The sequence below is a fragment of the Drosophila novamexicana genome, unplaced genomic scaffold (assembly GCF_003285875.2).
Source record: "Drosophila novamexicana strain 15010-1031.04,08,12 unplaced genomic scaffold, DnovRS2.1 tig00000485-arrow-pilon, whole genome shotgun sequence".
NCBI classification, from domain to species: domain Eukaryota; kingdom Metazoa; phylum Arthropoda; class Insecta; order Diptera; family Drosophilidae; genus Drosophila; species Drosophila novamexicana.
In genome coordinates this window covers 2,874,575-2,894,343 of record NW_020824808.1, presented here as the reverse complement: position 1 = coordinate 2,894,343, position 19,769 = coordinate 2,874,575, and the positions used below count along the sequence as shown (strand labels likewise).

Genomic DNA, 19,769 nt, shown 5'->3' with positions numbered 1-19,769 from the left:
TCGTGACTTGACCGAGTCCCAGTCGAAAAAACTCGGCTAGAAAACGTCGCAATCATATAGACGTTGTATGGAAATGGACGAGGTGCGGGTACGCATCAATGAACCCAACATATCAAGTAATTTTTTATTGTGATTTATCGATGAGTGCCTGCATACAAATTGCTATAATTTGAACTAATGGGTAACAGTAACCAGCCAAAATACACTACGAGTCTAATCGACTCGGCTTATACGTCATCAATTGACCAATTCCAGTCAGGTGCCAGCGTAAATAAGTGGACTTGTGTAAGCTTTCATGGAGGTATATTCGTTATATCCACTGTCATATGTCTATTGTGGTTCGCGTAATACAGTTTGTTTCTGGTTTATAGTTCCTGATTTCAATATGCCTTAGAATTATAAACTTCCTTTAGAGAGAACACACACTTTGTCAATTCTAATTTTTACAATTATTGATTTATTTTTCATTTCAAATATGTCTTAGCCTATAGTATACACATTTATGAAAAAATAAGTATTACAACATGTACATAAAGTACACGAGAGTCTCTCCAACAAAAGGTCTATTCAAAATATTTGGACATCGTCCCATATGTACAGTAGTCAAAAATGAATGAACACCTTTCTTTATGCGCTAGATATGCTGTTAGCGATATGATCATAGATTAAAATGGCAGAAAATATTAATGATAAAGTTTTGTGGAATTTTGAGATTTGAGCAGACGACAGCGACTTTGTCTAGGATCCTGGCCTGTCGATGGGTGTCTCTGAAAGTATTACATGTTTATTAAGTTTAATTGATATTATCTTATTCAATCATATACAATCTCCATGCAGTGGTAGATGTGAGCCAATAAATAAAGCATTAAAATAAACAAAATATTTAACACAATGTGCAGCAGTAAATTACAAAGCTATGCATATACAAATAAAAATTAAATTAAAGTTGCATTTATTTATTTACAAACGATATTTCGGTGCAACTTACGAGCTACAAAGCACTTAGATTTATATCAATATTATTTCAACAATACAAAAAGTTGTAGATGAATGTGTTCGAATGCGTGTGTTTTGCAATGAAGATGAAAATGTTATTCTGAAAATAAAATGTTTGCACAAAAAATAAACAAATTCAATTATAATTATGTGCATAAAAAATACATATAAGGTGGGTTAAAATGTTCCAAAAAAGAAAACATAAATAAAATACTACGAATATCACATCTTAAAGTAAGTAAATAATTTCTTGAAATTATCTAAAGTTGTGTCTTTAAAGAAATCAATATTTTCTCAAAGCCCGCAGTGAAATATATTTATATTTATATATAAAACGCAAAAGTTCAGTAAATCGAGTACTTATAATGGCGTTTCTTAGAATCTTCTAATGCAGTTAAGGATCTAGAGGTGTGATTAAGCAAAGCAGTGTGGGATGAGATGGGTTTTGAAACGTGTGTGTTAGTCGAGCTACTGGGATGAACGCAAATATCTGTGCAACAGCAGGCAGTAATACTAGTTTGGCGTTCTGAGTACGAACCAGTTGCTGGATCTGTCATATCCAAATGCCCGTTGGCATGCCCATTGACACCATTTGCATCTGTAGTCGAACCCATGAGAGGTGCTTGCAACTTGATAGCTAAAATAAAAGTAGCATCATATTAGCAAAGGTGATAGAAATGTTAGTTACCCTGCGCACCAGTTGTTGAGCCGTTGGATATTGCATATCCATTGGACTTGGCGCCGTTTCCGCTGACTCTTGAGCCCATAAGCGGCGCATTAGACTTCACAGCTGAGAGACAAATCGAATGAGAGTTTTATTAAATTACACATATGGCGTAGGCATATAACTGAATGCCTACCACTCATGCGATAGTCGCCATTGGAGGAGTTTTCAATGTCACTATTTTGCCGAGCCAAAACTCCGTTCGTATCATTGCTAGCGGAGTCATCCTTCACGCAACGCATGAGGAACAACAGCGAAGAGCCGAGCAGTGGCGGCAGTCCAGCTAGTATCAATGGCAGCGTATACGAGCCGGTACGCTCGAATATCATGCCAGCAACAGGCGGGCCAATAGTCAATGGCAGCGAGCAGAGACCCAGCAGAAAGCCAATGGCTTGCGTGGCGCCCGAGGGTCCACAAATCTCATAGGCGATCGGACCAAGCAGCGAGATGAAACAGCCGTCGAATAGGCCCATTATCAAGGCGAAAGACACAAGCACCACATACGAGCTGGTCAGTGGCAGCAACAAGGTGACCAGGCCTATGCAGACCAGCGAAAGCTGCTGCAGGTACATGCGATTGACGCCGGGCATATCAGCTATGACGCCAAATATGAGACGGCCAATGCCCGAGGTAATGCCTATGCACATGACGGGCAAATTGACATCCCTGCCGGGAAAGGAGGTCTCCACAAACTTCATCATGTGCACATAGGGCACAAAGTAGCCAAACAGAGCCAGTGGCACGCACAGGGCCCAGATGACATAGCGCTTCCGTTTCCAGATCTCCACATTGATAATGGAGCGCATGAGTACATTAAGGCGCGAACGGCCATCCTTCTTCTTGGTCGAGTGCAGCGGCAGATGCAGCGGCTTGTACACAAACGAGCAGACTATAATAAATGCCGCCATGAGACTCATCATCTGCGGGTTTAAATGTAGTTAGACAAGTTCAGGTCCATTTGAATAGTAGTTACTTACCCTTAAAGTCGTCTCCAGTCCATAGCTGCCCAGCAGCCAGTCCAGACCGGGTGGCAGTATAACAGTAAACACGCTCGAACCGGCAGTCACAAAGCCGCTCACCTTGCCCAGATAGCGCTTGAAGTAATGCCCCAGTATGGCCAGCGTGGGCGTGTAGGCCAATGCGCCGCCCAGCCCAAACATGATGCCATATGTAAAATACAAGGCGGTGATATTGTCAGAGCTAAATGACGAAAGCAACAGCCCGCCGGATGCGAGCATGCCACCAATGAAGGTGGTCAGCCGGAGGCCAATTTTGTCAGTCAGGCATCCAGCGACTGGTGACAGGAAGAAGGTGGTGCCAATTGCCAAGGAGCCAACCAAAGCTGCAAGCAAAGAAACATTAACACATCGTAATTCCTTTCATTCCTTTCATTTATTACAAAATATAAAAAAAATATGCTTCTAATATATAGGAAAATTCGTACAGAGATCGGAGCACTATATCATATTGCTCACGACCGGTCTTAATTGGTAGGTCTCGGCAATTATGGGCTTAACTGTGATGCCTTTAAATGATAATATGATTTCATATCAAAGTAGCATATTATATTACTTTATCAGATTACTAAATACCGCAGGGCTATTTAATCTTTGACACCTCTACTCTTGTTTTTTCTCTGCGAAACGTTCAATTAACAATAATCGTTACATAAAAGCCGACAAATTGCGTTTAATAAATCGAATCTCACGCAATTGTGGTTAATTGTGAATTGAACTGTTTTTTCCAACCGGCTAGCTCAAGCTGGAACGCTTGAGTGCCGTCAAAGGGGTTTTCAAAACATAATTCGATTGAGCAATTGGTGCGATCGCTGACTCAACGGAGTAGCTATTGGATTTATGAGGGTGTCAAATAGATCTGGGAAAATAACATATGCTTTCTGAGAGAGAATTTTCCTCGATTATTGAACATAATCATTTTTAATCTTCAATTGAACTTTGTCATTTAGTCCATTTGGTTTCAAGCGATGCGTTAAGACACAATTGTTAATCGCACGTGAAAGAGCACCTAACTGACATATTTGGGTTAATTCTTTGTTCAATAAACGCCCTGTTTTGATAAGCGAAAGGCGTGATAATGCACATACAAATGCTCATTAAATCGGGCGACGACATTCCGTAATACCAGATGTAAATAATGCAGCTGTCAACAATAAAAATTAGCTCAAAAGATCAGCAATAATTGTTCACATACTTCCTCATGAGAAATAAACAGCAGATTACATGTAAATATGTAAATATTTATATATTTAATAAGTGCTGCAAATATTGGCCAAAACCGTGCAACACATAAAAGTATCTGCGTCTTGTACAACAACAATATATATTTGAGTTTTTAGACTGCTTGCATGGGCTCATTAACCTAAAATTAGACTTGACCTACATTCAGCTAGAAAACCATGTCCGCAATTTGTCTAGCAACCTATGAAATCAATACCCCACAACAAACACACACACATACACTCACCCACACACGCACACACATGCCACATGCCACATGCACATGCAGCTAGCCGGATATACTCGTGCATTTTGGGCAACTATGGCGGCAACCCGGCAACGAGAACGGGCAAATTCAATGTCAATGCCACAGCCAGACATGAGAGATAGAGAGAGAGAGAGAGAAGAGAGAGAGAGAGAGCGCGAGAGAGAGGCAGTCAATAGCATTTGTGTACATACCTGCACATGCATGCTTGAGAGAGCTTGAGAGAAATAGAGAGGGCGTGCAGGCAACATATTAGATAATACCCGTAAAAATTGTTCTATCTTTCTTTTTGAAACATTGCCAAAGGTCTATAAAAATCAAACTAAACGAAGCTGACGGCAGTAAAAGCCGCATTGCATCAAGTTTTTTTGGCGGGCATGAGAAACAGTTTCATATATCGGACAAAGCATAACAATTGTAATAAAAGTCTAGACAACAATACGATTGTTAGGAGTAAGGGTTGGTTCTTTGCATTTCCCAGTTTTATAACTACAAGGAGGCATGACAATTGTATTACAAGCTGGAAATAAATTGGTAAGTATCAATATACAATGAATATTCTCTGACAAACTTTATTATTTCAACAAAGATCTGGTTTTTACAAATTCAAAGAATGGCATATGCACATAAATAATAAAATTGAATACATTTTTATTCCAGTTCAGATCACATGCCTACAAATTTTTCATATTTAAAAGTTAAATACTTAGTTGACCCTAAGTATTTTAATTAGAATATGTATGGTACAGAAATCTATGAGTTCATTCATGAATTAAATTAGTGACGTCTTTACAGTATATTTTTAAACCCAACCATCGAAAGGTAATTGACTCGTTTAACGATTTAATGAGTAAAATGACATTGCTTATATTTTCATTAAATTTTTATCAATTTAGAGGGGTTATCAGATTCACGTTCAGTTTCTATATTTGTTTTATATTTATATTATATAAGTATTTGTATTTCATTTATGATTAGCAGCTAATGTTTAATTGGAGCATAGAGTGTATATATTACACTATTTTTGTTTAGGGTTCGGCTGTGTAATCCGGGTAAGGGCTTAAGCATATGCTAATTTATTGCAAGCGCGCCAAATGCAAAAGTTGTTCTTATTAATAAGACGCACACCTCGATGCCGGATTAACGGCTTGGATTCGGATTACATGAAGCTTGAATCATATGGCGGAACTTAATCCACTCAACCAAGTCAGTGGCTAGAGCAGCAATAACCGCGACCCAACGCCAGAGGATCGCTGTCAAGCGCCGCCACTTGCGGGGCTTCCCGAGCCGTTTGGCAGCGCCAGTCTACCAAGTAACTGGGTCAGTGGCATGCGGCATGCGGCATGCGCAATTGTGTCCATTATGCTAGCCGGCCGTCTTTGGTAGCGGCTTTTGTCTTTGGCCAACTGCATTTGGTCTTCTTTGAAAGCATCGTTCCAATCGCGTTCTACGCGGCGTATGCGCGATGCCGCCGAGCAATGGACAAACCTTGACAAACAAATCTTAAATCAATTGAACTTTCTGTTTGCTTTTTCCAGAGACGTAACCAGTTCCTCGACTATGGTTCACCGGGTGTGTGTGTGTGTGCGTGTATTTGTGTGTAGCACGCAAAATTATTCCCAGCAAACGACCTTTTGCCTCTCCTCAATTTTGAACTCTCATCGACTCCAGCGACTTGACATCGTCATTGCCGGCTCGGTGTTGAATAACGTTTTGTGATTCAATAAACTTTCAGCAATTTAATTCACTTGACTTCGCACATACATGCATACATAAATACATCCATACACATACGTTGCATGCACACATAGCACTTACATGTGCCAAGTTTTATTGAACTCACGATATAAAAGAACATCGCTTTAGATCGTATGTCCGTAGCTATTCCAACACTTAAAAAAAACATTCCATCAAATAACATGCCAAAACTTGTGACACTGTCAAACCAATTGGGAATCAATATGTATACCTAAACATTGCAGACATGCGATTCAATTGGACACTCTTCACAGAGCATATCCGAAAGAAAAATATCAAATTTTCGCTGTTGGACCGAAAATCGATCGCATAACTGTGATATGATCTGCCTAAAGCTAAAATTTGATTTTAGCATGTGGATATAATACCTCAACCAACAACATGAGCAGGTTGTCTGTCTATATATTTTAAGGACCGCCCAGCTCTATCATCCGCATACTTTGCTTCTAAGTCTTGCTAGCCTCAATCCACAGCTCAAATCTATAACCCATTGGGAATTATAAGCAGCGCCAGAGCGACACAGCCAGAAAAACCAAGGCCTTATATTAGGTATACTCTCTGTAAGTACATTTAATTATTATAGAGAGCCAAGACCGTCGAATAGAACTTGGCATCGAACTGTCATTTTGTTGCAGTCTGTCTATAAGCAAATCGAGCTACTACATCACATATGTTGCTGATAAAGGGAAAGCCCCAGTAAAAGTAAATAAAACATACTTATTGTGATCATTAACAAATTCTTATAAAAATCGGTCTACTAAAATACATCACTCGAGAAACAACAAGGCTATAAATATATACGTCTGCTATTCATTTGTAAGTGTGTAAAACCATTAACATTGATAACTTTTCTCTTACATTAGATTTGTACGCAAATCTTTGGTTATCTAAATTTGATTGAAGACAATTGATTGAAATTAGTATTTTTAATACCCTGAAACAGTGAACACAGTGAAAATCTCAAAAAGGGCTATGATGGTTTTGTGTAAAGGTATGTAAAAGGCAGAAAGAGGCATCACTGATCCCATAAAGTACCTGTTTATGATCAGGACGAAGTCTGCTCGTCTGCTACAAAAGCTAGTGACTTGAAATTTGAAATATATATTCTCTTTTATCATTTTTTGTCGCCAGCTCGCCTATCATTACTCAAAAATGATGAGAGCTAAATGCACCAAACTTAGTTTGTAGGTTCGTATAGACAGATTAATAATATTTTACTTGTTAGATAACTTCTCCATTCCCCCCAAATATGAATAATATATTAGCTATAGCTGCTTAAGATGCCGGATCACAAGCTTTGCAGCTCGCGCCGTTTGTATTCGTGAGTAACAGCTCAATCAAGGTTCAGGGTATCTACCAGTCGAGCTTTTTCGATAAGAGACCTCTTACTTGCTTTACAAATAAAAACGAATTAAGATTTGTTTAGCTTTACAAACGAATTCTATTGGAAATCAACAAAATCTAGTAGTATATCGCAAACAATTTTACATACTGCCCGATAACGTTTTATTGAAATTTTCGTATACAAATGCAATTCTCCCTGCATATAATATACTGAAATCCGGCTATGAGCTCAGAGCTCTTATCAATATTTTCATGCATATAGTATGTATGTATGGTCATAAATCTCTACACATTTATGTGTAAATGTAGTCCAAGTAATTAATATGCATTCGAATTGCTGTCAACTCGATGGGAAAAACAAGTGTTCAGTTCCCAACTAATCTGTTTTGGTTTTCTGACTAATTGCTATCAATCGAGGACTGTCACGATTTCCAAATCAATTTGCCTTTGGCCCTGCTCTGAAGGGATTAGGCCCGTGTGCAAATTGTTTGCGCCCCTCCACCCCCTCCCCAGCCTGTTATTGAATGGGCATAGTGAGCAGGTTCCAGCCAGGGCTGTAAGCCCGGAAAATATGTTTGGTTTTTGGTTCATGGTTTGAAGTAATGCCTCGCGGACATCTATGAACCAGGATCTTGGTTCAAAACTTGGCTTTTCACATTTATCTATTTAGTTTAGTTCTGGTTTGGGTGTATCTGCTACTGATCCGGTTAAAGTTACAGCTTATGGTAATAAAAACATTTGAATTCCGGGTTCAAACCGGTTCATCGCACTTACCCGCTTTGCTGTTTGCCTCCGCATCGCCCTGCGCCGTCAGCCGCTCCGTTAGCAGCTTATGCAGCACGCCGTATGTGTTGATGAGGCCAAAGATGACGCCGTTGCATAGGAACGCACTGACCATTACCAGCCAGGCCCTCGCACCGCCATCCGGCGGCTCCTTGCCGTGTATATCTCGACAGCAGGGCGCCTCGATGTGTGCTTGGACGCCATTCGCCTGGCTCTTGCCGTTGGCTGTGGCTCTGTGCAGCTGCCCGTTGTTGGCCAACGCTGCGTGTCCATTGCCAAATTGCTCGGCACTGACAATACGACCATTTGGCTGGCTGGCTGACTCGTCGAGGGGCTCGTTCTCGGCCATTACTGCGGCTGGATGTCAAAGCGTGCGGTTTCTGAAATTTCAACTGATTACAACACGCCTCGCCTCTGGCACTATCTACGATATGATCCGTCTATGCGGTTTATGGCTAAGCAGCGCAAGTTGAACGGGTTCTCAAACAGTTGCTGAACCGTAAACCGTCGCGATTTTAGATTTAATTGAAATTATCATTATTTGCACGGCGCATTTCCAACTATAATTGAGACTTTTCTGATGCAATGGTATTTATAGTATTCCGGTGCTCGAAAGCATTTGATGGTACAGAAATCGACGGAAATGCGACAATCAATAAATGAAGGAATTTAAAATTTAATTGTTTTAAGTAAGTATTATTTCTACATACGAATACTTTGTTATATAAGAATACTATATCTTTATGTTTCTACGTGTTTATGTATTGTATACTTTTTTTATTATACCCATGCAATCTATCAGTTTTTTTTTTTTTCATACTTTTAGAAAATGGAATAGGTCACGTTTGAATTTAACACGCAGAACAAGAATATCTATACATTCTAATAGTTCCATCTAGTTTTTTGGTTAATAGGAGCTAGAATTCAACAAATTAACATTTTATCGAATAGTATACACAGATCAAGAACTTTACATTATTTAATACCTTCTCCCATATCCCTACTAGTAGAAGACTCTCAATTTTTGGTATGTGAAGATACATAAATTCCTTCTTTAAACTCTTAAAATTTCATAAAGATCTGGCAATAAACCAGAAGTTATCTAAGAAAGTTTTTCTAGAAACAAGTACGGAGCGTGTTTTTACGTGTTTCTGCGTCTGTTTTCGTTATATCTAGGAGCAAGTGCTAACATGCAGCTGAGTCCAGGGTATCTTGCAGTTGTTTCCTACCAGCGCATTTACAACTTTCAAAGATAATGTCTTGAAATTTACAAGTTTAGACGAACGAATGACGTATTAGGCATCGCTTGGAAACCAATAGAGATTAGGTCTTTAAAAGGATAAATGCGCAGAATATCAGCATTTAGTTATTATATAGTTCATATTTTGAACTAACACATAGAACACCGACTTATTTAAATAGTGAAGTTTAATGGCCATGGCTAATGGAATTTTCTACACATTCGACTATTTAAACACAGATACTAATGTAAGCCTACACATATAAATATAAGTGTTAAGACAATCGTGTCAGCAAAAATGTCATCTTTTAACACGACCACAAGAAATGTTTTTATCAATAATTACTTTTGGCTGGCATTACAAGCCAAACGAAAAGTTAAAACTATGCAAAAATAATTTGCCCACAACAATGCCAAAGTCAACGACGCGACACAAACAGCTACATTTTCAATGATATGCGAGCTCAACAAAGTTGTAAAATCTGTTCATATTTCGGTTTCTGTTTGCACCCATTTGGAAGGGAGCATTATCAGGGCGCACGTGTCCGCCGAAGCGCCAAAATGTGCGTTTCAGGGGGGTCACAATAAAAAATCAAAGGTAGCTCGCGATTACGCAATAAACTAACTAGATATGCTTGATGTAACTAGATGAGTGTGTATTTAGTTTGGAAACTTTTGCCTTACAGCGTATGTAAATGCACTCGAACTTTATGTTGAACGTTTTGTTGTTGATCCCCTTGGGCACTGTACGGCGCGTTTCGCCGCCACTGGATGTCAAGACGTAGACTTTTTGATAGCCGCCAACGAATCGAAAACCACACACAACCGAGCGCTTGCGTTGCCGGCAACGGAATGAAAAATAATTCAATTATTTTCTACGAGCAGTTTTTTTTTTTTTTTTCGCAAAAATTTGTCACTTACTCACGAGGCGCCTAATCGGAGACGGCGGACCAAGCACACACACACGCACAACACACACAGCACACACAGACACCGTGAGATTGCGAGCATTCTCTGTAGTAAACAAAAAACAATCGACGGTTGCTTCGGCTTTTGCGGTAACGTTGGCAACGGCCGCGCGAAAACAAAACATTGCCAAAGCAGACAAACGCATTCCAATCAGACGAAATATTCCCTACTCTATGAACTGGGATGCATTCGTTATTTTTAGTCAAATCACATGATCAATTGGTGTTCCTAACATATCAATAAATTGTGGCGATTTTTTGCGGCCAAAAAGGTTCAATTAATTTCAATTCCCAGAATTAGAAACTGAAGTTTATTGTCCACGGACAACACTGAGACATGTTATTTTTTTTGTATATTATAAATTGACCATATCCGTTGTGGCAGCCACACATCAAAGTAGTCCCCCCAGCATTAGCAGACATTTCAACTCAATAAGATGAGTCCGATTGAAGCATTTGTGGCGTCTTCCTTTGAAAAAATCCACACACAATGCGAATACGCAAAGTGGTTTTGAGTTTTATGTATTTCGCACAAACGTGTCTACCATATAATATGCTATAATATAAATATATTCGATTTAAAAGTAAAATTTCAAACTTACGTGTTAGTGGAAGATTCATTTTAGTTATAAGTATAATACTAAGAATTGAGCTTTTTAAACAGTCGTTCTTCAATTCACAGGCGCCGCCTCAATGGACATGGCCGTGGGCAGCGCGCAGGGCGGCTGATCTACAATTAGCTTAAAGTGCTTATCAGGCCAATCGAATTCCAGACGCTGTGTGGGTTCCGTTTTGCCATCCAGTTGTGCATTGCGAAATGCCTCCATCATGCGTGGCACCAGATCATTTGGTATGAGCACCTGTATCCAATAGCCAAGTACGCCAAAGGGCTCGCTAACGGTGACGGCGGCTCCCGTTACAGTTTCTGCGACCAGGGTCAAGGCCAGATGCTGTGCTTTAAATGTGAAATGCCGGCCATGACGTATGCGATCCTAAAAAAGCAAAGATATTAATCTTGATACACTGTAGCCCACAAATATCTCAGGTCTACCTTTATGGCCAGCAGCAAGTACTTGGCCGCATAGGGTGCCAGCGTTATTTCAATGCCATCCAGCGATATGCAATCGGGCGCCTGTGGCTGATAGTCCAGCGGGCATGATTTATGCAACGAGTTGCTGCTCATCGACATGGACTGTGGAAAACTGGGTTCCTCGCGCTTCATTTGTGATTCAGTCAACTGCCGATTATTCTCCTCACTGGCGCAGCGCTCGTTCAGGCACCGAAAGTCCACCTCCTCTTTAATAGTTGTGGTTGGCTTGAGCTCACGAAACGTAAACTCTGCATTGACGCCAGCCAGGTCGGAGCCCTGTTTCTCTAGGTCGTCTTGCAGATTAAGCAATGTCTCGGGAAACAATTCGAATACGCTCATTGTTCGCTGCATATTGGTAACCAGCCAATCGCCGCCTGTCTGCACGTCTTTAGACAAAAAATTCAAGACGCCACGACCGTTCCAGCGTGAAGCCTGTTCCAGTTCCTCCTCGGTTACGCCGACTATCTGACAAAAGTCCACAGTGCCAAAGGGCGTGTCAATTGAACCCAGTTGTGGATCCTGTGCCACCAGCAGGCTTTGCATGCGCGAATTGGCGCTGCCGTCCAAACCCTTGCGCCAAGGGATGTTGTCGCCGAAGCACAGACCGTTGCCAGTTTGGAAACAGTAGCGCGCAATAGATTGCAGCAGATTTGCAGGCCAGGTGGGTGGCCTGAGCGGTTTTTCTGGGCATTCCTGTTGCTGGCGTAGCTCCGCGTCAGTCTTAGCCAGTCGAAAAGTCAGCTCAAAACCCATGCCCGAACGGGTGGTGTGCTCCTCTTTGAGATGGACGCGCTGATCGCCGTGCAAGTCGCTGAGCCCGAAGCTAACATAATGCCAGTGCGGGGGTATTCTCTCTGATTCGCCCTCGCCCTGGCCCCTGTTGCTGTACATGCTTATATAGTCGAGCGGATCGGAGCCACCTAGCCAGTATTTCAGCAGTGTCGTCACCTGCAAGGGGTTCGGCTGATCCGGATACACAGATATCAGGTGATCAATGAGAGACTTCAATCCAGGCGGTGGCTTCAGCTCTGGATTCTTTTCTGAATTTGTGGGTGCAGCCATAATAAAACGTTCGTGTTAAAACAAAAAAAAATAAACATAAATCATCGATGACCCGCTCGATAGTATCGATACACACAATAGATACTCAGCTTAGTATTTTTAGTTGACTGTTTATTTGGTATTATTACCCATGCACAACGCGGTCACACTGCACACGACACCGCGATTTAATAGGAAAATTTTGCAAAACTTTTATAAACGCACAAAATGGAGCCCTATGATGTCGTAGTCAATCAGCCTGTGGTCATAGATAACGTAAGTGGAACCTAGCATAGAACATCAAATAAAGCCCAACTCAGGCAGTTGCCACATAAGCTGTCAACCTTTTTGGCACTGACAAGTGACATCACCAACTAACACGAATAAGCCAAGCTGCCACTGCCCGTCCCTTTGTCCGTGAAGTTTTTTTTAACAGCATTTCAACTGTTTATGTATGCAACTGTGAAGAATGACTAATGGCCAAAAGCTTGATTTTTTAATACAATTTACTGAAAGTGCCCAAAAAATTTAGCATCGAAAATATTTAGAGTGAGAAAATAATGATAATGGAGTTGCAGTTAACGTTTGAACACCGTTGACGAGTTCCTTGAGAAGTGGGCATCTATGCGTATGCTTCCGTCCAGATACATGCGCTGACTACATTTCTCCGGATACACCACCGGCTGGCGTTCTTTAACCCAATAGCCGGGTTCAATTAAAGCCTCATAATTGCGATCTGGCTTGATGCCACAATTCTCGTGGTATTGGGCAAATAGACTCGGCCGCTGCATCTTATTAAACGGATCACGATAGTAATCCCTGTATTGTTGACAAGCCAAGTAGAAATAATCAAGTTCCTCCATAACCCTGTAGTTGACGCACGAAAGTCCAATGGGCGGCACAAATTTCAAGATCGGTTTGCGCTGAATACGTAAACTCTTTGACACACCCAGCATGTCAACCTGGGGAATAGTTCGGGAGCCCATGCTCTGCTCTGTATTTAAATTAATGAAAGCAGAAAAAATAACAAAATGAACAACTTGTGTGTTGTGTGTACAAAAAATATATATGAATGCCTGTTACAAATATTAAATGAATACTTTTACAGGGCTCCGGTGTGATCAAAGCCGGCTTTGCTGGCGAGCACATTCCAAAGTGCAGGTTTCCCAATTAGTAAGTATTGCTACAGCATAATGCAAGTCCGAACCAAGCTAATCATGCCATTTCCCTAGCATTGGCAGACCGAAGCATGTTCGGGTAATGGCCGGTGCCTTGGAGGGCGACATTTTTGTTGGTCCCAAGGCGGAAGAGCATCGCGGTTTGCTAAGCATACGTTATCCCATGGAGCATGGCATTGTGACGGACTGGAACGATATGGAACGCATATGGAGTTATATATATAGTAAAGTACGTTAAGATAGCTTCTAAATCAACAGTTACTCATTTCTGTACGCTTATCACAGGAACAATTAGCCACTTTTACGGAGGATCATCCAGTTCTTCTCACTGAAGCACCATTGAATCCGCGTCGTAATCGCGAAAAGGCCGCTGAATTCTTCTTTGAAGGCATTAATGCTCCAGCGCTCTTTGTCTCGATGCAGGCAGTACTCAGTCTGTAAGAAATCTGATATCTCAATACACATGAAACATTTCTAACTTTGAATATCATCAGTTATGCCACTGGTCGTGTCACGGGCGTTGTGCTGGACTCTGGTGACGGTGTGACGCATGCAGTTCCCATCTATGAGGGATTCGCCATGCCTCACAGTATTATGCGTGTGGACATCGCCGGCCGGGACGTTACGCGCTACCTGAAAACACTCATACGCCGAGAGGGCTTTAATTTCCGTTCAACAGCCGAGTTTGAGATTGTGCGATCGATCAAGGAGAAGGTCTGCTACTTGGCGACCAATCCACAAAAGGAGGAAGCTGTGGAGACTGAAAAGTTTGCATATAAATTGCCAGATGGCAAGACATTCGAAATTGGACAGGCTCGCTTCCGTGCGCCCGAGGTGCTCTTCCGACCAGATTTATTGGGCGAGGAGTGCGAAGGAATACACGATGTGCTAATGTATTCCATTGAAAAGTCGGATATGGATCTCAGAAAAATGCTCTATCAAAACATTGTACTGTCGGGTGGTTCAACGCTTTTCAAAGGTTTCGGTGATCGTTTACTTTCCGAACTGAGAAAGCACTCTGCAAAGGATCTGAAAATCAGGGTAATTGGATTAATAACATAATGCAATTGTATATTGTATATTAAAATATGTTTATGATTCTGCCTAGATTGCTGCGCCACAGGAACGCCTGTATTCCACATGGATGGGTGGCTCAATTCTGGCATCGCTGGATACCTTTAAAAAGATGTGGGTATCGAAGCGAGAGTTCGAAGAGGAGGGGCAACGTGCCGTGCACAGAAAGACTTTCTAGTTTGTTTAATTCATTTAAACGCTATGTGTAAAAGGCTTATTAAACTCTGTATCAAAACCATGTGTCAGCTAACATCAAATATCCCTACAAATTGAAATTCAAATAATTTTGCATGTATGTGTTATGCATAAAATAGGCGCAAAGTATTTAAAAATGCTATTTATTGAATTTGCTTTCGCGGCATTGATAATAAAGACTAAACTCTAAAAACAATTGATTAAAATCGATATCAAATGCAGCCAGAATTGAATGTTTGCCAGTGGGCAATTAATAGACCCATACATTAGTCATACGTAATGCCATATCTGAGCCGTTTATTCAATTGGTCAGTTGCGAAGAGCTCTCTCGTTCAGCTGAGCTCATGGATGACGCGCAAGTTGATTTCAGTTGGTTTTCGGTTGTTTATACGTTCGGTTGTGTCTCGAGCAACCATCTCCATGGCAACGGCTATACAAGTTTCTGTTCGAGCTGCAAATATTTGTCACGGACTGTGAAAAACAACTGAATTGTATATTTTGACATTCGCAAACGCATCGACGTGGAACCGCATTGAATACTTAACAATGGCTCAACTGGAGGGGCGAGTCATCGAAACGGAGGCAAGTTCAAATATTATGTACAGATTGATAAGCTCGAAGACTAGATTATAGTCAGACTTGACTTTTCACATACTATACCTATTTTTATACTCAAACTAGAAAGAAAATCCTGTGCATCTCGCACAAATATTTCTACAATTGTTATTTCTGTTGCAATTGCTGTTCGTGCACCTTAATGATACCTGTTCGCCTTGTGTATACACATGCACACATAGGTGTGTGTATGTCTCTGCATAGATATTCATGCATATATAAATGTATATATAGGGTATTGTCTACAATTCAGATGTGCTGTGCGAATAAAATATTTATTCCTGGCAGGCGTGTGTCAGTTTATTGATTTTATAATTTACAAAACAATTACAAATGGGGCACGTGTAGAGAATTATGGAAATATGCATTTATTTTTGTCCTTGACTGTATTACTGTCTATTTGTTATTGTAAATGCTTCAAATTTGCGACAAGGAAGTTTTCATTAAACATTTGACCCCCCCTCCCACTGCCCCTCACAGATTTTCAATTGAATACGTTTCCCGTGCAAAGCCGGGTAATTCTTATTAGTATTATACTCATAGTTAAGCATAGCAATTAATTTAGTTGATATGCCATTTGTTTCTTGCAGAAAGCTGTAAAGAATGCATGGCAGGTGCGATATTGTTGTTGTTTTGTTCGATTAAAACTAACTAACTAACTAATAGATGCTGTCCCTATCCTTGTACCCATTACAGCAGCATTTATTTGCACTTTTAGCTAATTGTGTTGAGTTGATAGCTGGGTATATCAGCTAGGCACAACATGTATCAGAAGAATTGCAAAGATAAGGAATGTTAAAAATTCGAGCAAGAGTAGATTCATTTCACAGCTAGCTCGAGTCTTGAGGGGAACATACATATCTCTAAAGATGGTCTCAGCTGTGTGTAAACGTATTGAGAATTTCATTTTGAATTATTGCAGCTAACCTGTCCATTCTTTTTGATGCACATTTCCAGATGAAAGCCATGGATGCCAATCGCTATGCGACCAAAAAAACTATAGCCCAGGGCATGCTGGATATAGCCTTGCTGACGGCGAACGCATCCCAGCTGAAATATATACTTCAGGTCGGGGAACAGCATCAGTTCTACAAGCTAATGCTCATACTCATAAGCTTGTCAATCGTAATGCAGGTAAATAGTCAATTTTTGTTTGATTTTCTTGGTATTGGGGTTGTAACGGCTCGTTCTCCAATGTCATAGATACTGTCGGGCGTATTAAGCCTGTCGCTCAGTTTATTGCGGGATTGCCGAATGCATCAGCCAGAGTTCCATCAATCGGCCAATGTGATCAATCATGTGCGCACAGGTTTTGCGTTTTTTACCACAATGATAAATCTTTTCATATCGGCCTTTGATAGTCGCCTGCCCCCGCCACAGGGCAATCTTCTGAACGATGTCAATTAAATTTGTATATCTAGAGTTAACGAAACTATATCAAATTAATAACAGATCCCATCCGTTGAGCGATGTGTGCTGAAAAATGTGGGAAAATTCGTTGCTCTCTAAAAACAATCTCAATTTTAATTTCAACAGCTATTGGTCGGTATTATGTTTGTGGCCATCGGCAGTCTGAATATTAACAAGCAGCAAGACCAGACGGCAGCCATAATATTGAACGATGTGATATTGGTGGTCATCTTTGTAATATCCGTTGTGAATGTTATAATATCTGGTTTCGGCATCGAGTATTCTTCGCAGCCTCTAAGACTCATCGATCAGCATGCTAAAGTACCGTAGTTATAGTACAAAGTAGGCTTAAAAATCAATGATGATAAGTAATTTGTAAAACAGCATTATATATTGCAGAATATTTTGTAAGATTTCTAATAAATAATAAAAGCGGTATATAAATATCATTATCTTTCTTTTTTATACTTTTTATATGCAGGTGGCTGCAGGAGTCTTACTAGTTGTTCAATCTCTTGTCAGCATTGCCAAGTCGCAGAATCGTTCAATACTTTTTACAGTCAATCATTTTGTGGATGCCTTCATATTTTTATCTGTGTTCTGTGATATTATAAAAATGAATTTTGGCTTGGATCCAGCTATACCCTACAAAGTTCATGAAGTTGAAGTTTTCAAAACCTAATTTCGATGTTGTAATCAGAAGCCTTTTGAAATTTCAAAATATATAAGCTTTTAGATATAAGAATCTTAAGTCCCTTTTCTATGCAAGTTTTAAGTATTTGAAATCAAGAACTTTAATACTGCGTTTTATTAAATTGGTATGTACACACTGACAGCAACAGCACGGCAACACTGTTGACGGCGACAGCTGTAAAGTTATCGATAGTCGATAGAGAAAATATTTATTTTCAGCAGCGTCTAATAGTTTTCTTTTTGGCGGTATTAGTTTTGTTCTTAAGGTTTTTTAGGAAGCCAGAGCTATACAAAGAATTTGTTTTTATGCTTATTCGCTGAGCTATAAACCCAAAATGTCCGACGATGATTGTGATATTTTTGATTTGCCTGTTAAACGGATAAATGGTAAGTGTAGCGTATTTGGCGTTAATTTAAAACTCATCTGGACGATTCGACTTGCAGCTGCCCCTCAAAAACAGTTTGTGGAGGAGCAGGAGTCCAGGCAAACGGACTATGATTTTATTAAAAGCGATCAGGTCGCCAAGAAACCAACAAAAGTCACAAAGCCCAAGTCCAAGGCGAGAGCGGGCAATCGAAAAAAGCAAACCGACGAGAAGGAATCCAACAATAATGAAATGAAGGAGGCGCCGGCGCCTGCTGCTCGTGCTGCTCTGTCGCCCGTCTCGCAATTGATTTATGAAATGGAGCAAAAGCAAGACAAAGCTAACGCCAAAGCAATTGATGCTTTGCCAGTTTCCAGGCGCACACGCTCTTCGCTGGGTAAACACCTGCCTACACCAGAGCAAGAGAATGATCAAGAAGCTCCAGTAGCTGTAGAGGTATCTCCTCCAAAGAAACGAAATGTTCGTGCCAGAAAGAGCACAGTGGGTGCAAAAACGAGAAACTCTCAGACAGTAAATATATCTGCGCCCAGTAGAAGTCGGCGGCAGGCAGCTGAGCTTGCAGCACGTTCACGTGTTGTGGATTCCATTGATCTGGTTTCAGCTGTTGTCCCACGCATTGAGGGCTTTGTAAGTGAATCAGCAGTTGTAATATATTCGAGTTGATATTAACATAGCGTCTCTTGAAACTGAAGGTAAACTTAGACTCGGACGAGGAGGATTCCCACGTGGCCCTGGCAGAAGAGTCAGTTAAAGCCGCTAATAATTTTGATGATGATAATCCAATAATTCAGATCAATTTAAATTGGTGTGTACTTATATGAAACCCATACGCAAAACATAGCTTAATAAACAATTCTTTTCAGGCTTGGTGAAATGCAACTGTATCAGCTAAGACAACATCAAAAGTTTGCGCACATGTTCAAGGAAGTTTCACAACGCAACGTCGTCCCTATAGATGATATTGTTATAAACATGGACGATCTTTTTATAAGTCCAACGGAGTCGCCGCAAAGCGTGGGCGTGAAAGTCTATCACATATTGAGTGCGTAGAGAATTTAATTAGCATATGAATTAAGCTTTTATTAATTAGTGTCATTTATTTTTATAGGTGGACGCGCTATAAAATCGAATAAAAAGCAAACTGAAGCCAAGCAAGATACTAATCTTATGTTGAAACCTAAGAAATTTCAGCTTAAAGTGCAATGCGATAAGTGGAAGAAACCGTTGATAATACCAATAAAAAAAACGGAACCTTTCAAGATTTTATACATCAAGTGCGCAGAAGAAATGGAATGCGATGTTCAGGGTTTCAAGTTGTTGTATGCATACTATTATTATAACTATAAATACGTTTGTCATTCAATTATCTATTTTTACTTTGCAGTTTTGATGGCGAATTACTGGACCCAGATGATACGCCCAAAAATCAGGATATGGAAGGCAATGAAGTAATTGATTTTTGTTCGAAATAAGAAAAAATACTTTTAAGTTTATTTAAAAATTAAATTAAATATTTATAAGAGCCCAATAGCTTAATACGTATTTAAAGTAATATTCGTAAGTTTTGCTTTTATATTCAGAGAAAAAATACTTTTAAATTTATTTAAAAATTCAATTAAATAATTATAAGAGCCCAATAGCTAAATACGTATTTAAAGTAATATTCATAAGTGTTGCTTTTATATTAAGTTTTCTGTGTAAATATTAAGGTTCGACTAACGAACTTAGGCTATCGTTAAATCTGTAAACAGTGTTTTTTCTAGAGCTAGCAA

General features: G+C 40.1%; 5 protein-coding genes across 8 annotated transcripts; 3 read left to right on the top strand and 2 right to left on the bottom strand.

Moving 5' to 3' along the window:
- Nucleotides 1–453: 453 nt before the first annotated feature.
- LOC115761704 (monocarboxylate transporter 10) lies at nucleotides 454–10,182 on the bottom strand. Its single transcript, XM_030703575.1, has 7 exons — nucleotides 10,032–10,182; nucleotides 8,099–8,487; nucleotides 2,698–3,062; nucleotides 1,857–2,640; nucleotides 1,694–1,786; nucleotides 1,535–1,633; nucleotides 454–767 (listed from the first exon to the last, which is right to left on the bottom strand). The coding sequence occupies exons 2-7, from the start codon at nucleotides 8,454–8,456 to the stop codon at nucleotides 739–741; spliced, it is 1,728 nt and encodes a 575-aa protein (XP_030559435.1). The 5' UTR covers nucleotides 8,457–8,487; nucleotides 10,032–10,182; the 3' UTR covers nucleotides 454–738.
- Nucleotides 10,183–10,232: 50 nt separating this feature from the next.
- On the bottom strand, nucleotides 10,233–12,478 carry LOC115761705 (suppressor of fused homolog). The gene is made up of 2 exons (XM_030703576.1): nucleotides 11,367–12,478; nucleotides 10,233–11,307 (listed from the first exon to the last, which is right to left on the bottom strand). The coding sequence occupies exons 1-2, from the start codon at nucleotides 12,465–12,467 to the stop codon at nucleotides 10,987–10,989; spliced, it is 1,422 nt and encodes a 473-aa protein (XP_030559436.1). The 5' UTR covers nucleotides 12,468–12,478; the 3' UTR covers nucleotides 10,233–10,986.
- A 111-nt stretch (nucleotides 12,479–12,589) lies between these two features.
- Nucleotides 12,590–15,089, top strand: LOC115761707 (actin-related protein 1). The gene is made up of 6 exons (XM_030703579.1): nucleotides 12,590–12,722; nucleotides 13,555–13,619; nucleotides 13,679–13,853; nucleotides 13,910–14,061; nucleotides 14,119–14,665; nucleotides 14,733–15,089. Exons 1-6 carry the CDS (start codon nucleotides 12,675–12,677, stop codon nucleotides 14,874–14,876), a joined length of 1,131 nt encoding a protein of 376 aa, XP_030559439.1. The 5' UTR covers nucleotides 12,590–12,674; the 3' UTR covers nucleotides 14,877–15,089.
- A 59-nt stretch (nucleotides 15,090–15,148) lies between these two features.
- LOC115761708 (ninjurin-2) lies at nucleotides 15,149–17,617 on the top strand. 4 transcript variants are annotated; one of them, XM_030703582.1, is made up of 3 exons: nucleotides 15,149–15,475; nucleotides 16,466–16,642; nucleotides 17,400–17,617. In XM_030703582.1, the coding sequence occupies exons 1-3, from the start codon at nucleotides 15,440–15,442 to the stop codon at nucleotides 17,598–17,600; spliced, it is 414 nt and encodes a 137-aa protein (XP_030559442.1). In that variant the 5' UTR covers nucleotides 15,149–15,439; the 3' UTR covers nucleotides 17,601–17,617. The 4 variants fall into 4 exon arrangements, with proteins under 4 accessions (XP_030559442.1, XP_030559441.1, XP_030559440.1 ...); XM_030703581.1 differs by lacking the exon at nucleotides 17,400–17,617 and adding an exon at nucleotides 16,712–17,126; XM_030703580.1 differs by lacking the exon at nucleotides 17,400–17,617 and adding an exon at nucleotides 17,045–17,371 and having other exon boundaries at nucleotides 15,176–15,475.
- A 304-nt stretch (nucleotides 17,618–17,921) lies between these two features.
- LOC115761706 (uncharacterized protein CG4449) lies at nucleotides 17,922–19,561 on the top strand. The gene is made up of 6 exons (XM_030703578.1): nucleotides 17,922–17,998; nucleotides 18,056–18,624; nucleotides 18,690–18,802; nucleotides 18,861–19,039; nucleotides 19,106–19,316; nucleotides 19,382–19,561. Exons 1-6 carry the CDS (start codon nucleotides 17,947–17,949, stop codon nucleotides 19,467–19,469), a joined length of 1,212 nt encoding a protein of 403 aa, XP_030559438.1. The 5' UTR covers nucleotides 17,922–17,946; the 3' UTR covers nucleotides 19,470–19,561.
- The last annotated feature ends 208 nt before the right edge of the window (nucleotides 19,562–19,769 follow it).